Below are 18,427 nucleotides of genomic sequence, written 5' to 3' on the forward strand. Positions count from 1 at the left end.
TGAGTCTCCATAGTAGGGGGCGCGGTGGTGCAGTGGGTTGGACCGAGTCCTGCTCTCCGGTGGGTCTGGGGTTCGAGTCCTGCTTGGGGTGCCTTGCAACTGACTGGTGTCCTGTCCTGGGTGTGTCCCCTCCCCCTCCAGCCTTACGCCCTGTGCTGCCAGGTTAGGCTCTGGCTCCCTGTGACCCTGCATGGGACAAGTGGTTTCAGATGTGTGTGAGTCTCCATGGTCTCCATTAGTGTAGTGTTGTAACAGGTACTTTCTTAAAGGGTCTGTTGAAGTAAAGAAATCATCTTCTATGTAAGACATGAACATCAGTAGACACGAGGACTTGCACACATTACCTTATCAATTGTGTACACTGGTAAAATGACACTATACAGTACACACTGCTCTGTCACAGTGAATCTTTATAGCCTTATAAAACCAGCTACAAAAACTAATGAAACAGATCACCTGTTATGAAACAGTTTTCCCCACCTTAAGAATGTAATGCATTAATGAAAAACTCTTTGAAAGGTTAATTCTCATAACTTGGTGACTTCATTTCCAATAGTTCCAATGATTTTAAAAAAATCATGATTTTCCGAGCCTTAAGAAGTGATACCCATTTATTCTAAAATATAACCAAATCCTTTTTAAATGGACAGAATTGCTTCAGTAGTTAATTGGTTGTAATAACACAGTTTAACATGGCACTTTCCTTTCACTAATTACTCTGTAATACTTCATGGCTTTTTATTATTAATATTTTATGTGTACCTGAGCTTATTCTGCTCTTTTCCTGTGTGCCATATGCATAAATGCTCAAGAAACAAATGAGAACTGTAAAGACAAAAGAAATGTATGAAAGCAAAGTGAATTCCCACTCAATGAACAAACTGCCTTTCAGCACCGGGTTGTGCAATTTAACATGAATTCAGTCGCAGCTAACTTTGTAGGAAGTTTGAATAACATGCTCCCTGGGTTTTTGTCGGTTTTCTCTCAATCACATATGGTTCAGGTGAACTAATGAGCCTAGATTGCCAGTGTTGCCTGTGCGCATATGTGCTAGTGCATTTATACGCTAGTTACATTGTTCTTCTATATAGATAGATAAATAACTAATTAGTTTAATCCAGCATATTTAACAACGTAAATAGCCTTAGATAAAGATGTCAGCTAAATACTACACAATAACCCTTGTTCCTTGCTTTGAAGAGAAACTATTCCAAATTTGTTTCTTGTAAATGTGAATGAATGTCTCTCATAACTTTGACTCTGGGGCAGCTGGTAGTGATGTGGTTACCCAGTAGTTGGAGGTTCGAATGCCATCTCCAGCCCTGGTACCCTTGAAAACGATACTTACCCTAAAAAAATTGCTCCAGTGAAAATGACCCAGCTGTATAAATGGGTAAATAATTGTAAGTAGGTTAACATTGTAAGTCACTTTGAAGAAAAGTGCCAGCTAAATGAATAAATGTAATGTAACCTGAATGGGTGTATCGAAACGTACAGCTGTACTGTGTGTTGGAACTTAAAAAGTCTTAAGTAACAGTTTGAATAATTTTTTCTTTGTAACAGTCATTGATAAAATACATTTATTTTAAACCCTTACAAAAAAGGTAAGAGGCCACAAATTCTCCTGTGTTCTATTTCCAGGTGACATCTATGTTTGAAAAGCTGAGCAGCACCAACAAGCAGCTGGAGGAGGAGATGAGGGACCTGGCAGACAAAAAGGAGAGTGTAGCTCATTGGGAGGCCCAGATCACAGAGATCATCCAGTGGTGAGTGGAACTCCCCAAAACAGGACCCTGAGATTGTACTGGACTGCCCTTTGCCTCCTAGTAGTCATGTCTTACACTTTTGATTAGCTGGTAATGAATTTCAAGAGTTGTGAAGATTGTTTCTTCTTGTCTTGGTATCTCATTGGGCTTTTTTTCTCACTGGGCTGCTACTCTAACTGTGAGAAGTGAACACGCTGGGAATCGTATTCATACCAGGGTGCTCTCTCCCCCAGGGTGAGTGATGAGAAGGACGCCCGTGGCTACCTGCAGGCCCTGGCCACCAAGATGACTGAGGAGCTGGAGGGTCTTAGGAGCTCAAGCCTGGGTGCACGCCCCACGGTGAGTCCATGCCTATCTAGAATAGCATGCTTACTTCTTTCTCTTATGCTTGCCTGTTAGTCACAGGTTCTGACTCTTTTGCAATGTCTCCCTGCCATCGGGGAAAACAGGACATGCCCTGGAAGATGCGGCGCTTCGCCAAGCTGGACATGTCTGCCCGGTTGGAGCTGCAGTCTGCATTGGATGCTGAGATCCGTGCCAAGCAGGCCATCCAGGATGAGCTCAACAAGGTCAAGGCTTCCAGCATCTCCACAGAATGGTCAGCACTCATTCCAGTCCTAGCTGTTTTTCAAATAGTGTAGCTGTACTGTATAACTTCAATTATTTCTAATATTGTTACTGCCGCTCTCTTTTATAATTTGCAGCACACATGAGAATATTTTCATTTCTCCGCTGTTATAAACAACAGCTCACAAATTCCCTAATTTTGAGGAAGTCCAAGTGGGACTCATGCAAAGTTTATGCAAAGTTCCGAAGCTTGCACACATTTTACCTCTACAGTTATATTTATAAGTATGCAGGTGTGATGTCTTCTGGTGTTTTTAGGCTACCTGCCACTTGGAATATGCAGCATGCATAGGATCTTCTTTTGAGATGTGAACCACACATTTCTCTCCCAGTAAACTGCAGGAGTCTGAGAGCAAGAACCAGGACCTGCTGTCTGAGATTGAGAGACTGAAGAAAGAGGTGGAAGATCTGCGCTTTGGGAAGGGTGAGAGAGCATTGTTGGCAGAAGTTGAATAATTAAGGAAGAATTATAAACAAATTTAACAAATTGCCAGTTGTTTTTTGCAGTATTGCTGCTTGTTTTTTGCAGGTGTGAAACATCAGGACTCCCAGAACTCATTTCTTGCATTCTTGAATGCCCCCACATCTGCCTTGGATCAGTTTGATGTAAGTTATGAGGACTCGGTTTTTGTGTTGGCGTACTCCCGTCAGACTGACACATTTAATGCAGGGCTTTCAGTTCAGCTCCACAAATCAGCGTTCACATGACAAAGACACTGCAAACAGAGTTTACAATTTACTGTTGCAAGAACTTTTCTGGTTGACAAAACTACAGAACAGACTGTATTCTTAATCCCACCCACAGTGCCATTTTCCCCTCCTTATGTATGATTTCTTTTTCACATAATTGCTGCTTTTGCTTTGTGATTCATCAGGATTGTCTCTTCTCGTTGTCGTCTTTAATTGAGTTTTGCAATGACATAAGTCTCGTAAGTTTAGTGGCAGTGGTTTACCTCCGTTGGGTTGTGAACACCCTACTCTCAGTGCAGTCAGTTTGAGTCCATCCCACACCAAGCCTCATTTAACTCACACAAGTTATTAATGTGTATTTTCATTTTGGACCAACTAGCATTTGTCTGAAAGAGAGGGGGTGAGCACAGATGATGAAATATTAATACATCTTTGTGTTAGATGGGTTGGTTCAAAGAAATTGGGTATGCTGTAGTGGGTGTGGGGCCCTCTTTCCTAGTATTAGTGAGTGAGCCAGTGGTACTATCATTTCTGGACATTCCTTCCCTGTAGCTTTGAATAGCCAGGACACCCTTTCCCTGGGGGACCCCTTTAGAATTGGGGGACAAATACTGGCAGGTGTTACCAATATGACGTATTTGATTTTCAGCATCTCCACCTACCCATCCACCTTCACCCTGTGGTTTTCCTTGGAAATCAGATAATTTCTGATATAAAGCTCCTTTGTTTTCATCGGGAAGTGGTGATGATTACTGGTGTTCCAGCCTTGATGCCTAGTTGTATTGTTGTACTCATCACTTTCATCACTTCTTGTAGTTGTATGACTTGACATAACACCAGAGTTCTGGTCCTTTTGTCCGTTTTGCCAAGTAAACTGTCTGAACACAGCTCTTCTTTCTATCTCCATTTTGAAGCGTTCCCCTTCCTGTGTCGCACCTAGCAAAGGCAGACGTGTAAGACACCATTCCATTGTGGCTTTGATCTGCTTTCCTGCCACTGTCCACACACACAGCTGTGTTTGGACATTTGCCTGTGTTCTTTGGGCTGGTGCTGTGGGCTTGTGCTGCATGATTGGGCATGATGAGCATCTCTCTGCATGGGACTACAGATAGGGGACGGGTACAAGGCATCTTCGCTATAAGTACTGCTTCCCACTGGTTTCTGTAGCAGTAATGTCAGTCCAGTTGCTGTAATGTAAAATACAGATGATAATGTCAGATTGTTTTGAAATAATTATCCTGTTACAGGGTACCTCAGATGCAGTACAAAGTGTGCTGGTCTTGCCTGGCTTCTCTTTTGTCATCATTTCTCTGCCCTGGCTCGTCTCACAAATGTTTGTGTTCTGTTTAGTGGCAGTGGCTCAGCTTGCCTATTTCTGGAAGAGATGGTAATGTGCTCTAGTCCTGCCATTGCCTATTCTGTTTGTCTGCATACACAGTTGTCACTGTGCATTCCACTTGAGAGCAGTGTATTTGGACAAAGCACTTGTAGTCTGGTTGGGCTTTCTCTCTGAGCAGCACAGGAACGCTGAAACAATTCATACTGTTCGTAACACCCAGTCGAAGAGACAGCAATGTGTGCTGACAAACATGATTGTATGCAAGCTCTTTAGTCTGCTTCCATACTTCAAGTGACTGCAGTAAAGAATGCGTTGTTTCCTTGGAGTGCACTCTTGCAAAATCCCTGTGATGTTTCAAGTAACGTTGTGTATTTGTGGCACTTTCACTTAATGTTTAATGTATTTTATGGCATTTTAGTGGTGGTTTGTGTTGCGTTTGCAATGTGATTTTGAACAAACCTAATGCAAGAGAATTATCTTTCACCACATTCCTTACCCTTGAACACAACAAACTTTTTTTCCTCCCACCTAAACTCGAAGCTACTCGTGCGTGCGTGCATTGCTTTCTTCTATACCTTAGCTAACACTTTCTTTAACTTTTTCTTCGTTAAGAGCCATTTTCAGAAATACAGCACTATCGTGAATAAATGAATAATTAGACAATGAAACCACAATGGTGCAAAACAGGATGAATACACAAACAGGCATCGTAGCGTATCGAGCATCTCCCATCTCAGGGAATAACCTGACGTCAGGCCGTATGGGGTGGACTGACGGACTTCTTTATTAAAATACAACAAACAGTGTAACTGACATATAAACAGACAATAAAGCAGGAGCACAGGGCAGCATCTGTATCCACACAAGGACCAGCTCTGCAGTGAAAATGCTCCAGTTCTGTTAAGATATCTGATTGTCCACTGAAATAGCATAACCGCATTTGACCCCCATCAGCACGATGCGGCCAAAAATCTCAGAGGTGGGTGTTGCCATGCCCCTGCGTGACACGGGTGGATATGTAAACCAGACGGTAGAATACCGGACTGCAACTGAAAGTGTGGGTACACCCTTTCGCACAGTGTAGTGTGTCTCTCTCGTTCACATTGCGACTTTAATTTTTGGATGTGGTGTCACGTTATTACGCCAGACCAAATGTTGTCAATCTACATTATTGGATGTCCCACACTGGTTGGATGAAAACTTGGATCAGTTTATGATATTTAGTATTAATAATAGTAGACTGAATACATGAAAAACAAAAGTGAATGTCAGGGGATGTTCACTAAGGGTATTCATCAATTTGTTACAAACCTGTTTTGAGATTTTCAAGGCTACTTGCCACACACACACACATTTTCTGAACCGCTTGTCCCATATGGGGTCACGGGGAACCGGAGCCTACCCGGTAACACAGGGCGTAAGGCCGGAGGGGGAGGAGACACACCCAGGATGGGACACCAGTCCGTCGCAAGGCACCCCAAGCGGGACTCGAACCCCAGACCCCCCGGAGAGCAGGACTGTGGTCCAACCCACTGCGCCACTGCGCCACCGCACCCCGCCACAAAAGCATGTTAAATAAAAACTATATTCTAATCCTAAAAATGTCAACATGTCTTTGTAAATTTTCTTAGATTCAATGGATTTTCTCTGTTAATGTATCTTTCTAATCCCATATACTGGAAAAAAGGCAGAATGATGTAAATCATCTGTAAATTAACTAATTAACTGAAACTACCTGCCCACATTTTTCCTGCTGGTGTCACTGAAAGTTATGAATGGAACCTGTTAAATCCTTTGCAGTCTCTTCCACATATTTCTGTTTTGTAGCTTCCACAGTTCTTTTGTCTGACAGGCGAATCATTTTTGGAAATTTCCGAAAAAAATATTTCAGATCAGATGAAAAGGCCTTACCTCTGGTAAGGATGTCCCCTGGGTGCCTCCCTTTGAATGTATACCAGGCGTGGCCAGCTGGGACGAGACCCTGGGGTCAGCCCAGGTTCCGCTGGAGAGATTATATCTCCCAGTTGGCCTGGGAGTGGCTGGGGATCCCCCAGGTTGAGCTGGAGGAAGTTGCGAGAGACAGGGACGTCTGGGCTTTTCTGCTCTCCCTATTGCCACCGCAACTCTAGAAGGACAAGTGGGCAAGAAAATGGATGGATGGATGGATGGATGGATGAAAAGGCCTTTGTGAACATGACATATATGAGCTGAGCGCTGTGGCATTCCCATGTACTTCAACCTTGTGCTCCTCTGTGGTCTTTCTGTTCTGTGTTGGTTCCTGTCCCCAGCTCTCTCCTCACTGCTGCTGTTCTTCTGGCTTCTGCTCACACCAATCACCTTGTGGTTCCATTCAGATTGATTCTATGGACAACTTCACTCCTTCCCGGGAAGATGAGGCCAAATCCCGCCTGATGTCCCGATCACGGTCGCCATCCACAGCCAGTGACATGGAGCCACCGGAGGTAAGTGCCTAAATTTTAATATGTCCATGAAGTGCAGCAAAAGTGAGGATAAAGTGGGCTTTCATGTGACTTCAAAGAGGAGTAAAAGTCCTTGATACAGTAGCTAATCGGTGCTACTGTTAACTTACCGTAGGGGGGCAGTAAAGTAGCATTTTTATTGTTAGAAAGATGCTCATTCAGTTTCATTAATGCTTTGAGGGTCCAGCTGTAACATGTAAATGAAGGGAGGTGAAGTGATGAAATAAGATGGCGGTAGGAATAATTAAAAATTGTAATTATGAACAGATTCAGCAGTTTGGCTTTTCTACATTAATTTTTAAGATCTGTTAAAATGAGAGAATTAGAGCAGCATAAAAAATGTATAGTTATTTTAGTCAGGGATTATTACCAAGTAAATTCTTTTCTTAATTTTCCTGGATGTTCAGCTTTGCAATACAGAATTTTTCTGTCTGACCATTTTCAGATAATAGACCACCATCAACGGTCTGTTCTGACCCCCACCGTGAAACTAGGCTTCAGTGGGTCTAGTCTAACAGCCAAGGTATTGGCTTCCTGCTCCATTTCAGCAAATACGTATATAAAACACTAAACCTCCATATGGACAGGTTTCATTGCCCATTTTGGTAAGATCCTCCTTGTGATGATGCTAATTCTTGCACCTCACCTTTCAGCCCAAAGCCCACCAGTTTGTCGTGAAGTCCTTCAACACTCCCACCAAGTGCAACCAGTGCACCTCCCTCATGGTGGGACTCATTCGCCAGGGCTGCACCTGTGAAGGTAAGATGATGTACACGGGTGGTTGTTTCAGTCAGGTGGGCCTTTCTGACCTATTCCTGTTGCATAGTTTTGCTATAATTAAAAAAACATACACACAGTTTCCTGTAAGAAGATATAATGAAGATTTAGCAGAAAGAGTCCATGAATCTGCTATGTTGTGTGAGTTGCTTTTGATTTCTTCTGTATTGTCATAAGTTTTGATCTTGGTTACTTGCAAATGCATACACAGCCTTATAAAAATACACTTCTGTGTGGCTGTTTAAAAGACAATACATCTATTATTACTTGCACCTTGATTTTCAACAAAACACAGTGGATTAATTTTATTTTTTGCATGAAATAGGGTTGCAGTACTTCATTTGTAAATTACTTGTGTTTTCTATATAGTTTCTTTACAGGATGTTGGAATGGCTCCTGCTTATTCTTTTTGTCCCTCACTTTACTGTGTTTTCTCTTCTCCTGCAGTCTGCAACTTCTCATGTCATGTGACGTGTGCAGACAAGGCGCCAGCTGTATGCCCAATCCCACCAGACCAGACCAAAGGTCCACTGGGCATCGACCCCCAGAAGGGCATCGGCACAGCCTATGAAGGCCACGTTCGAGTAGGTATCATTATTTCTGGCCCAGTGTCCTTCTTCACTCCTTAACTGTTCCTTGTTCAGAGAAATGGTATTTTTTGTCAATCCATCATAGCATTGCTTTTCTGCAGTGTGTGATGAAACTGCTGCGTTGTGAGGTGTGGCTCCATTAGATCTTAAGTAGTTAACATTCAAAGTCATTATCATCAGTACACTGACTTTGTGTTTGGTTGCTCTGATATGGAGAAGGAGAAATGGTGTAACTGCAGTAATAAGATTTATGACGCATTTCTGAAAATCCGGAGTCAGGATACTAGATTCTTGTCTCCCTGTGCGTATTTATTTGTTTATGGAAGTTTTGTGTGGTTTATTATCTGCACAATTCTGATCATACATCCCCTTTGCCCTACAGGTGCCCAAGCCAGCAGGGGTGAAGAAAGGCTGGCAGCGGGCTCTTGCCGTTGTGTGTGACTTCAAGCTGTTTCTGTATGACCTGGCTGAAGGCAAGGCATCCACCCCCAGCGTTGTGATCAGCCAGGTCATTGACATGAGGTGGGAGAGTGACAGCCTGTGTTTGCATCCCAGCAGTATTCTATCCCTCCCAAGCTTATATTCACTGCTTTTCCTTGCTTCCCAGGGACGAGGACTTCTCTGTCAGCTCAGTCTTGGCCTCCGATGTTATTCATGCCAACCGGAAGGACATCCCCTGCATTTTCAGGGTAAGTGCTGCTGGGTGGGAACCAGAGTTGGGTACCAGAAGTCTATGATTTCGCATAATCACCCCTCTTCTTTCTTGATGCAGACACCGGGCTTCCCACTTCTTCAGCAATCATTTTAACGTGATTAGCAGAGGTTTGGATGGCTGCTTATGCCACTTTGTGCCCCACAGGTGACAGCCTCTCAGCTGTCTGCCTCCAGCAGTCACAAGTGCTCCATCCTAATTCTGGCCGACAGCGAGCAGGAACGTAGCAAGTGGGTGGGGCTGCTGAACGAGATGCACCGTCTGCTGAGGAAGAGCAAGTTGAAGGACCGCTTTGTCTATGTGCCCAAAGAGGCCTATGACAGCACGCTGCCTCTCATCAAGAGTGCGCAGTCTGCTGCCATCATAGGTACCCCAGCCCCTCATCTCAGACTTTCACCCAATCCTTTGTTAACATAGTTCCTACCTTCCAGTCTGACCTGCCCTTCCCGTGCCACAAGATGGAAGGCCATAGTATGTGTCACTGTCTCACAGAGCTTGCTGTTTACCTTGCTTTCTGGTAAGCCTGAGTCTGATCTTGCCTGATTTCAGATCATGAGCGTGTTGCTCTTGGCAACGAAGAGGGTCTGTATGTCATCCATGTCACCAAAGATGGTAAGACTGACACATTTTCATTCATTAATCTGTCCAGCTTGCTGTATATCTTCATTATTATGAATATTTTTTTGGCTCCTCTCTAGTTGTCTTCACTGGACTAATATGTTGTTACATTTTTTACGGCCTAGTTCTTATCCGCTTTTTGTCACCCTGTCTCAGAAATTGTCCGGGTGGGCGACAATAAGAAGGTGCACCACATTGAACTGATGCCTTCAGAGCAGCTGCTGGCAGTCATCTCTGGCCGCAACCGTCACGTTCGTCTGTTCCCCATGTTGGCACTAGATGGTCGTGAGACGGACTCTTACAAACTGGCAGAGACCAAAGGCTGCCAGACATTGGTGTCAGGCCGACCACGGCCCGGTGGACCCACTTGCCTTTGCGTGGCCATGAAACGGCAGGTGATTTGCTACGAGATTAACAAAAGCAAGACACATCACCGTAAGTTACGGGACTTCCAGGTGCCAGGTCCTGTACAGTGGATGGCTCTCCTAGGCGACCGGCTGTGCGTAGGCTACCAGGCTGGTTTTGCCCGCTACAGCCCGCATTCGGATGCAGTGCCTGTCAGCCTGCTCCACCCCGAGGACCCCACCCTGTCCTTCATTAGCCAGCAGGGCCTGGATGCCATCTGTGCTGTGGAGATCTCTTCCAAGGAGTTCCTGCTGTGCTTCAGCTGCGTGGGTGTGTACGTAGACTGCCAGGGCAGGAGGTCGCGTCAGCAGGAGCTCATGTGGCCAGCCGTGCCCACCGCCTGCTGTGAGTCCTACAGCTCTCCCCATTTCCTACCCTGGGTTCTGTCATTAAGGATTACTTCCATGCAGCCTTGAAGAGCATATAGTTAGCAGTCAGCAAGCTGTAAATCATATGATCCTATAAATGCGTTTGAGTGCTTATCGCTATTATTAGTTTTTAGCTTAGTCTTCAAAGAAATGTCTTCAACACACAGTGGTCATAACCTACTGTAAAAAATTGTTTCATTATGTATTTTTAGTTTAGTTTTAGTGCATCAGAATTGTAGTTTTAGATTAAAACTATGAGCCATTAATACTTTCTAATGTCTTAAGTTGATCTTTGTAGTACTTAAAAAATGACAGGCAGAAACAATGCAGTATGACTGTCTCACTCTCTCCTAGGCTACAACGCCCCCTACCTGTCAGTGTACAGTGAGAATGCTGTGGATGTGTTTGACGTCAACACCATGGAGTGGATCCAGACCATTCCTTTGAAGAAGGTAGTGTGCTCTGGTCATGAGAGCTGCATGAGCGCGCTGCAGGCACATAGAGCTTTAACCGGTGCTCTTCACCCATAGGTGCGGCCTCTCAACACAGACGGCTCCCTCAACCTGCTCGGCCTGGAGACAGTTCGGCTCATTTATTTCAAGAACAAGATGGCAGGTATGAGTAGCTACCAGGTTCTCTCACTCAGCTTGCATCGAAAGGAGTCCAACGGGAAAATGGAAGTAGAAAGAAGTCCAAAACAACACAAATACAATCTATCCTATATGATCAAAATATATGTTTTAAAGTACAGGCAACCACTTTTTCATGTACAGCCATTCACTCTTAGATTCCATAATTCCGTAGGGCTTCTGTAGTTCTGTTAAAATGTCCAGTGGTCATGCAGTAGCTGACCTGTGAAAGCAGGTCTAACGGATGTGGTGATAATCCAGAAGGAGACGAGCTTGTAGTTCCTGAGACATCGGACAACAGCCGGAAGCAGATGGTGCGCAGCATCAACAATAAGAGACGCTTTTCCTTCCGTGTACCTGAGGAAGAGAGGATGCAGCAAAGGAGGTGTGTGATCCTCGTGTGTGATCCAGGGTCCATATGACACATTCAATGCAATGGCACAAAAAACACACTGTAATACTGGCCAGTTGGCTCACTACATTCAGTACACCACAATTTGTCTTAGAGCTACAGCCCACCTTGTCCTCTTCCTCCTGATTTGACCTTCTTATGACTTTGGGGTCTTGTGGAGATGTTGGACTGGGGCTGAGAATGGCCTTTGATTTGTCTTGTTTATAGAGAGATGCTGAAGGACCCAGAAATGAGGAACAAGCTCATCTCCAACCCCACCAACTTTAACCATGTTGTTCACATGGGCCCAGGTGACGGCATCCAGATTCTCAAAGACCTTCCCATGGTAAGAAAGTTCACCCAGATTGGTGCTTTCAGGACCATTTTCTCAGGGCACCCCATGCCACACCTTTCGTTCTCCAAGTGTTTGACATTCACATCCCTTTATTTCCTTGTTCAGAGGGGTCCATTGATCTACATTTTACGTTTATTTATTTAGCAGACACTTTTCTCCAAAGCGATCTAATTTGTTAAAATACTGCAAAATGTACAAATGATGCAGGTAATTTTTATTTTATGCAAATGACAATATATGTGTAAGAATTATTTAAATTAAAAAAAGAGGTATTTTTCAGTGCTTTGTTGATTCTCATCCTTCATTTAGCTCAAGGCTGTCCTTGTCTTTCCTTGCGATCTCTCACCCTCTCAATCATGCCTCTCTCCCATGGTCCCTCACTCTTCCTCGCAGCCTGGTTCACCCCTGCCCTCGTGCCCCTCCCCACACACACGCCTCATCTCCACTCCCACCAGCTTTGAGCATGTCTATCATATGACTGCCCACTCGGCTGAAAACTTTCTTTCCCAAGACTGCGCCCCACTTTCCACCTACACCCCATCACTGCGCTCTTTCCCCGGGACACCTGTCTCCATCTGCTCTCGGGTATGGCCTACTGTGTGTCTCAGAAGGGGTGCACAGTGCTCTCATGCATTTTGGGCTTCAGCTGCTTAGCTGGGACTGCAGAGTGAATGATGGATGCAGCTGCGCAGTGGCTGCTCTGTACATGTAACTGCACGGCACTTCCTCCCTCTGATTAACCTCAGTGGCACATGGTGGTTTCATCCCTCAGCTCTCTAAACATTGCTTGAGTTGGCTGATGTGATGAGTGTGTTTGTATATGCATCAGCAGTGCATTCTGCAGCAAGTAACACTTGTAGTTTTCTTAACCTTGCTTGTTTTTATTTGCATTACAATGAGATAAATTTACTCAAACCTTGGCAAAAATACAGCACGTAGGTGGTTATTTCTTTGAATCAGTTTATTCAGATAGTGTAACAGTTGTCTGTCATCGCTGTGTACTTGAGTTTTCCTTAGAATAATCTATCCCTTGTAGAAAAGGCTCTTCTAAGTTTGGTTTTTGTTCCGTTCTTGTTTAAACTTTTACACCGTTTGTCTTCTTGTTGCTGGAGCTGTAAATGCTATGGACATCAGTGGAATAAAGGTGGTTCCTTGCTGCTGCTTTGTATGGGTGCATTTTACTGACATCTACTTGTCAGCCTTATAAATGCAAGTGGTGTTTGCTGTGGAACAAGCAGAAATGTTTGAAAATACATCAGTGAGGAAAATGCAATTAAAAAAAAAAAACTTAAATGTTTGCATCTTCAAAAAAAAAATTGTAACTTGACCGACCATCTGTAATAAGTGAGTACATTTCTCAAAATAATAAGCTAACACAAACTCTCTGGGATTATAAGTAGCTGTAATGTTTCTCAGAGCAGTTGGACATGACGTTCAAGTAAAGTGAATGAGTGTTTCCCTCGTGGGGTGTCCCACGGGTGTCTGATGGCCTCTGCCCTGTCCTGTTTCCTCCCACCTGCTCCGCAGAGTGTCCGTCCCCAGGAGAGTCGCGCTGTCTTCAGTGGCTCTGTGAGCATCCCCTCCATCGCCAAGTCCCGGGGCGAGCCGGGCCGCTCCATGAGTGCCAGCAGTGGTCTGGGCACACGTGAGTACAACTGACTAGCGGGCAGAGCAGCAGTACAGTTTAGAAGTCACCTTCCCAGTCACACTCGGCTCTTTGCGTTTATCCGCCAAGTATTAGCTGCAATTCCAAATAAGTTCCTGGTGATTAAATGTAACAACGCTATATTTGACAGTGTGGTTTATAAAATTTTACTTCTTTCCCTTTTTCTATATTTTGAGAATTTTCTTTAGTTGCTTAGCAGATACTTTAAATTCTAAGCTATTCATATAGCTGATGTGTATCTTAATCTCAGTAACTGAAGCCAGTGAGGTTAAGTACTTTGGTCAACAGCAGTCCTAGACCTGGGCCTTCTCCAGTCCAGTCCAGTCCAGGTGATGACCCTGCTGAGCCACCCCTCTCTGCCCTCTGACCCTGTTGCTGTAGGGTCCACAGCACAGAACGGCAGTGCCCTGAGGAGGGAGTTCTCTGGTGGGAGCTATGGCTCCAAGCGCCAGGCCATGACCTCTCCCTCTGAGGGATCCTTGTCCTCGGGTGGGGGGACGGATGGTACCACAGATGCTCCCATTTCACAGTTCGACAGAGAGGTGAGGGGAATTCTCCGCGTTAACGGTGCAGGATGGGCGCTGGGGTTGGCACACTTTGCAGAGGCGACCATGGATCTCTCTGTTTTTTGATTTTACAAAGAAACTTTCTAAGAGAAGTAGTCTGAAGTTTTAAGAGGTGAAACAAAGCTGGTTCAGTTAAATGTCACAAGTTGTGATCCTCTACTTGACATCTTTGTCCAAGGACCAGTCCCAGGAGTTAAAGGAGTGTATTATGATATCCTACAACAAATATGTACTGCGTTTATGTTCAGATTGAATGGATTTACAATGATGGATTCTAAAGACTATGGTGGTGGGAAAAGGAAGTCACTGAGATCCTTGTCCACCACACGACTGGCCCCGTACTATACACAGAGCACCTGGCCAGATATGCAAATGTGTGAAATTGGTTTACCTGTGCAGAGGGTGTGAGATGTGTGAAGCTATGGAAGTTGGGGCTTTGTACTCTTAGAAGGTCTGAAAAATTGCTGCAGCGCAGTCCTCATTCACCATGTCCTTCCCACTCATACACATAAAAAAGTACTAAGAATGTGGATGGGGCCACATAGTTGTCTGGTCGGACCTGATCCCCCACGGCCCTGCCCTTTGCCCCTTGCGTCCTCCTCGTGTGGACCTCAACCTGAAGGGAGAGAATTGAGTGTCACTTTCCTCTCCAGTGGCAGGCTTCAGAGAAGACCCCTGATCTCAAAAGGGCATTAAGGACCCTGCTTAGTAAGATGAAGGTAATATTGACATGGCTGTGTGCGCTCACACACCTGAGCTCGTGTTCCAGCAGCTGTGCCCCCACCCCCATCCCCTGCCATGCCTCCACCCCCATCCCCTGCCATGCCTCACTTTGGACAACTGTTAGAGTCTCAGTTTCAGTTATAGTCAGTAAGCCCACATGTACTGCAGTGGAACGGAGCCTCTTCAAAGGCGTGTTCTTCTGTCTCCTCCTTGCTGGAGGTGTTCAGAGAGCACAGTGGGGAGAGTTGCCCCCCACCATGCACACAGTGCCTTGTTTAGCGTGAGACACCGATGACACAGCAGTGGTTTGGCAGCCCCAACCCCCTCTCCCCCTCCCTCCATCCCTATTATTGTAGCTAGAGTCCCTAGTGGATGTAGGTGGACAGTCCACAGCCCTGTGCTTGTTGTTGTGATTTACAGCTGGTCACTGCTTCAGAAAAGGAACATGAAGGTTGGATTCATAGCTGCTGAGCAGAAGCTTTGTGTAGAAGAGAGCTTTCTGGGATAGTTTTTTTTGAATGACACATTCATAATGTGGTGAGACTTCCTTATTTCCTCTTCCCCTTGCTGTGTAGGACTCAGACTCCCCCCGCCACTCCACAGCATCCAACAGCTCGAACCTGAGCAGCCCCCCAAGCCCAGCTTCCCCACACAAGACCAAGTCTCTGTCCCTGGAGAGCACAGACCGCATGGGCTGGGAGACATGAGACCCAGGACTCCGCCTCCTACTGCAGCCCTTGAACCTCTGAGCAAAAGAAGGAAATAAACCATCAAACCTCAAAGCTGCCTTGAAGCCCAGATGGTCTTCTGACAGTGGGGCAAATCCAAGGGTGTGTTCCCTTCTGTGTAAGCTGGTGATTTGGAGTCCTTAGAAGGTAAAATACCACACCCAGAGAGAGGCAAAGAGAGTGACGACTGATTGGGAAAGTAGCATTTGTAAATACCACACATTACATTTAAAGTTGAGGCTTTTTAAGTAGAATGTTATTGAACGGGTTTCCCTCATTTAGAGAAAGAGGAATGCAAGTAACGTGGCAAGTGATCCACAGAACTGTGGTAAGAAAGAGGGTGTGAAATGGAAGACTTTTTGCATTTGTTGCTTTGCTTTAGCTGCTTTTTCAATCCCATGGACTTTAATTAACATTTTACACTTTACTATGAGTGGAAAAAGGACAAGGATTTTCAAAACCAAAAATTGCTTATTGTATTTATTCTGTTTCCCTGGTTAAATTGAAAGCTAAGGCTGCAGGATCACTTAAAAACAGCAGTCATATGAGTGTAATGGAGGAGAAATGTAAATTCCAATTCAAGGATCATCCTTCAGTGTGACCACCACCTTAATGTTCTCTATGGTTGGACAGATGTGTGGTCAGACAGACACCTTGTAAAGTCAGTCATCAGTCGTGTGTCACTTGTGCACATGTACCACGGCGTTGGGTGATCAGTTTCTTTGACCTTTTTCTTTCTTTTCATAGGGCTCAGCACAAGTTCTTGCTTCATTTAATGTACATAAGTTTAAAGTTAAATATATATGACAAGAGGAAAAATTATAAAGTGAAATTTGTATGGCTAAAAGGGCAAAGTTTCTTTTACCTTGTATGATTTATCGAAGTATTAGTCCTTTGGGCATATTCAAGCAAAAAAGCCATTTTAGCCAGTTATTGTTCATTAGACTTTTTTATGAATTGTATCAAAATATATTTTGATTTGCATTGTTTTTAAATGAGTTTTTGGACACTCAGCAATACATCAGAGAACTTCATGTTCTGGGAAACAATCTGTGCTTTCTGCAATTTTTACTGTCTGTCTCTCTTTCTCTCTCACATGTTATGCCTTGTTTGTTACACAGAGCTATGCTGCTGTGGTGTATGTTTTCATCTCTGAAGCAATAATGCCACATTTCCAAAGATCTTTTTTTTTAAATTTTAATCTTAATGTTTTATTTATCTGCTCTTAAGGCCGTAGCTCTCCTAGCTTTGGATATGTTTACTCATAGTAAGCAGAATATGCATCTACAGCCCCTAAAAGATATTTTACTAAAGAGAAATGTTTTGTTATTAGAAAATTCTATTATTATATTATATAAATATTATATAATATAATAGGTAATTGTATAAGTATAAAGCTGTGTATAGTTTTGCTGCTCATGGTACCTGATGGTTCATCGGTAATGAATTCTGTTATGGGGAAAAAAGAAATCCTTGTGATTCTACTCTGGGGCTGAAGTATTGACCAATGTCCACACAACAAGTTATTCCACATTATTCAAGTTACACTGAAGGGATCATTCTTGCTTTTTAGGTGAGAAGGAAGGGGCTGCAGTACTAAGCATACCAAGTATGTCTGCGTAATAATGCACCATTTTCATGTGAACAAATCAAACTATTTTATTATATAATGTAAGGAAAAATGGTGCTCAACTGTTACAAAAAATTCTGTTCCTTCCTGCCAGCCTAAGGGGGCAAAGCAAATACAGGCCGGTTTAGCTGAACAGCCCAATGACGGATTCTTCCATTTGAAAACAATTTTTCGAAGTCGTGCTGAAAACTGTCATTTGTTCAAAAATGACTTAATATGACACTCTTTTCAGCAGGGTTATGAAAAGACCTGATGCCAACAACAGGAAATGTGTAAACACTTCATTGTTTAATTTCTAACTCCCTGCTTTTGTGGTGGAATTTCACAATGTCACTGAAGAGCGGGATGTTAACAACCTGTACTCATTCTGCAGAGGAGTTTAAACGCTACACTGATCCAGTTTCTCACCACCTATTCCTAATTTGTTTGTTCTACAAAAAAAAGAGGGGAAAAAAGGTAAAAGCAACTTTCATAAAGTTTAAATACCCTGATTGCTTGTACCTGCAAGATTTTGCTGTGAGGAGAGGATAGCCTTGGTAGGTAGAGAGAGTGCAGCAGAGCATTTGTACGGGTGTTTTGGTATTTTTCCAGATGCCCTGTGTGCTAAACTCAGGACAGTTGGAAACCAATGATTGTCGTCACACCGCAGGGAGTGCGTCTGAGTGAAATGACGCAAAACGGCAACAGCTGGATAGTGGGCAGCGGTGGCACAGCTCTAACTGTCCACAGTAACTCCCTGTGACTCCAGCAGCACGGCGAAAGGCAGAAGTGCTGAAAAGGTTATTGTACTTAAAGAATTCGTTGTGAATGAGAACTTTTGGGGGGGGGGGGGGGGGGGGGGGGGGGTGCGCCTTTCACCTGGGGCTGTAACGGGAGCGTGTTAGAAGTGAATCACATTTGCATTTTGGTGAAGTTTTATCTGCCTTGTATCTTATTTGCTATTTCATATCATACATTAAGTTTATAGGATTTCTTTGTAAGAATATGTACAGTTTTGCATGTCATAGGTGTATTCACTTTTATTAGATTTAAAGGCTGGAATTTTTTTTTTTTACTTTTATTAATTATTTGATTGGCTTATTTGAAAATGTTGGGGACTTTAATGAGGATTACCCACTACAGGTGATGTAGACTCTTTTTGCACAGAAATATTTAAAGTGGAAGGTCAATAAGTAATGTATGGGACTGGACACCACTCATGTGTAAAAACCCATTATTATATTACCGGAATTTGATGTATTATTTCAATAAAACGGGGAACTGTTGGAATCACGTGTAATGTTTTGTGGCTGTTTCAAACTAAGTGCCATGAAAGTGGTACAGAAAGCTGTCAGAAAAGTATAACTGATAACCCCGTTACAGATTAT

At 43.9% G+C, this 18,427-nt stretch overlaps 1 protein-coding gene across 5 annotated transcripts in view; it reads left to right on the forward strand.

The window, feature by feature from the left end:
* Positions 1-15,457, forward strand: part of cdc42bpab (CDC42 binding protein kinase alpha (DMPK-like) b) — a 93,248-nt gene extending 77,791 nt beyond the window's left edge. For 2 of the 5 annotated variants that reach the window (XM_029251331.1, XM_029251326.1), the window contains exons 18-39: positions 1,642-1,766; positions 2,000-2,105; positions 2,216-2,364; positions 2,726-2,817; positions 2,923-2,999; positions 3,998-4,036; positions 6,777-6,884; positions 7,348-7,425; positions 7,556-7,661; positions 8,127-8,263; positions 8,652-8,791; positions 8,877-8,958; positions 9,129-9,348; positions 9,531-9,593; positions 9,756-10,349; positions 10,727-10,824; positions 10,903-10,987; positions 11,263-11,386; positions 11,621-11,738; positions 13,275-13,392; positions 13,795-13,955; positions 14,633-15,029. In XM_029251331.1, coding sequence (XP_029107164.1) covers positions 1,642-1,766; positions 2,000-2,105; positions 2,216-2,364; positions 2,726-2,817; positions 2,923-2,999; positions 3,998-4,036; positions 6,777-6,884; positions 7,348-7,425; positions 7,556-7,661; positions 8,127-8,263; positions 8,652-8,791; positions 8,877-8,958; positions 9,129-9,348; positions 9,531-9,593; positions 9,756-10,349; positions 10,727-10,824; positions 10,903-10,987; positions 11,263-11,386; positions 11,621-11,738; positions 13,275-13,392; positions 13,795-13,955; positions 14,633-14,986 — 3,174 coding nt within the window. In that variant the 3' untranslated portion in view covers positions 14,987-15,029. Of the gene's footprint in view, positions 1-1,641; positions 1,767-1,999; positions 2,106-2,215; positions 2,365-2,725; positions 2,818-2,922; positions 3,000-3,997; positions 4,037-6,776; positions 6,885-7,347; positions 7,426-7,555; positions 7,662-8,126; positions 8,264-8,651; positions 8,792-8,876; positions 8,959-9,128; positions 9,349-9,530; positions 9,594-9,755; positions 10,350-10,726; positions 10,825-10,902; positions 10,988-11,262; positions 11,387-11,620; positions 11,739-12,140; positions 12,333-13,274; positions 13,393-13,794; positions 13,956-14,632; positions 15,030-15,277 lie in introns of those variants that run through there. The other 3 variants (XM_018735192.2, XM_029251335.1, XM_029251333.1) reach the window with 3 other exon arrangements.
* The last annotated feature ends 2,970 nt before the right edge of the window (positions 15,458-18,427 follow it).

The sequence above is a fragment of the Scleropages formosus genome, chromosome 1 (assembly GCF_900964775.1).
Source record: "Scleropages formosus chromosome 1, fSclFor1.1, whole genome shotgun sequence".
In the NCBI taxonomy this organism is placed as follows: Eukaryota; Metazoa; Chordata; class Actinopteri; order Osteoglossiformes; family Osteoglossidae; genus Scleropages; species Scleropages formosus.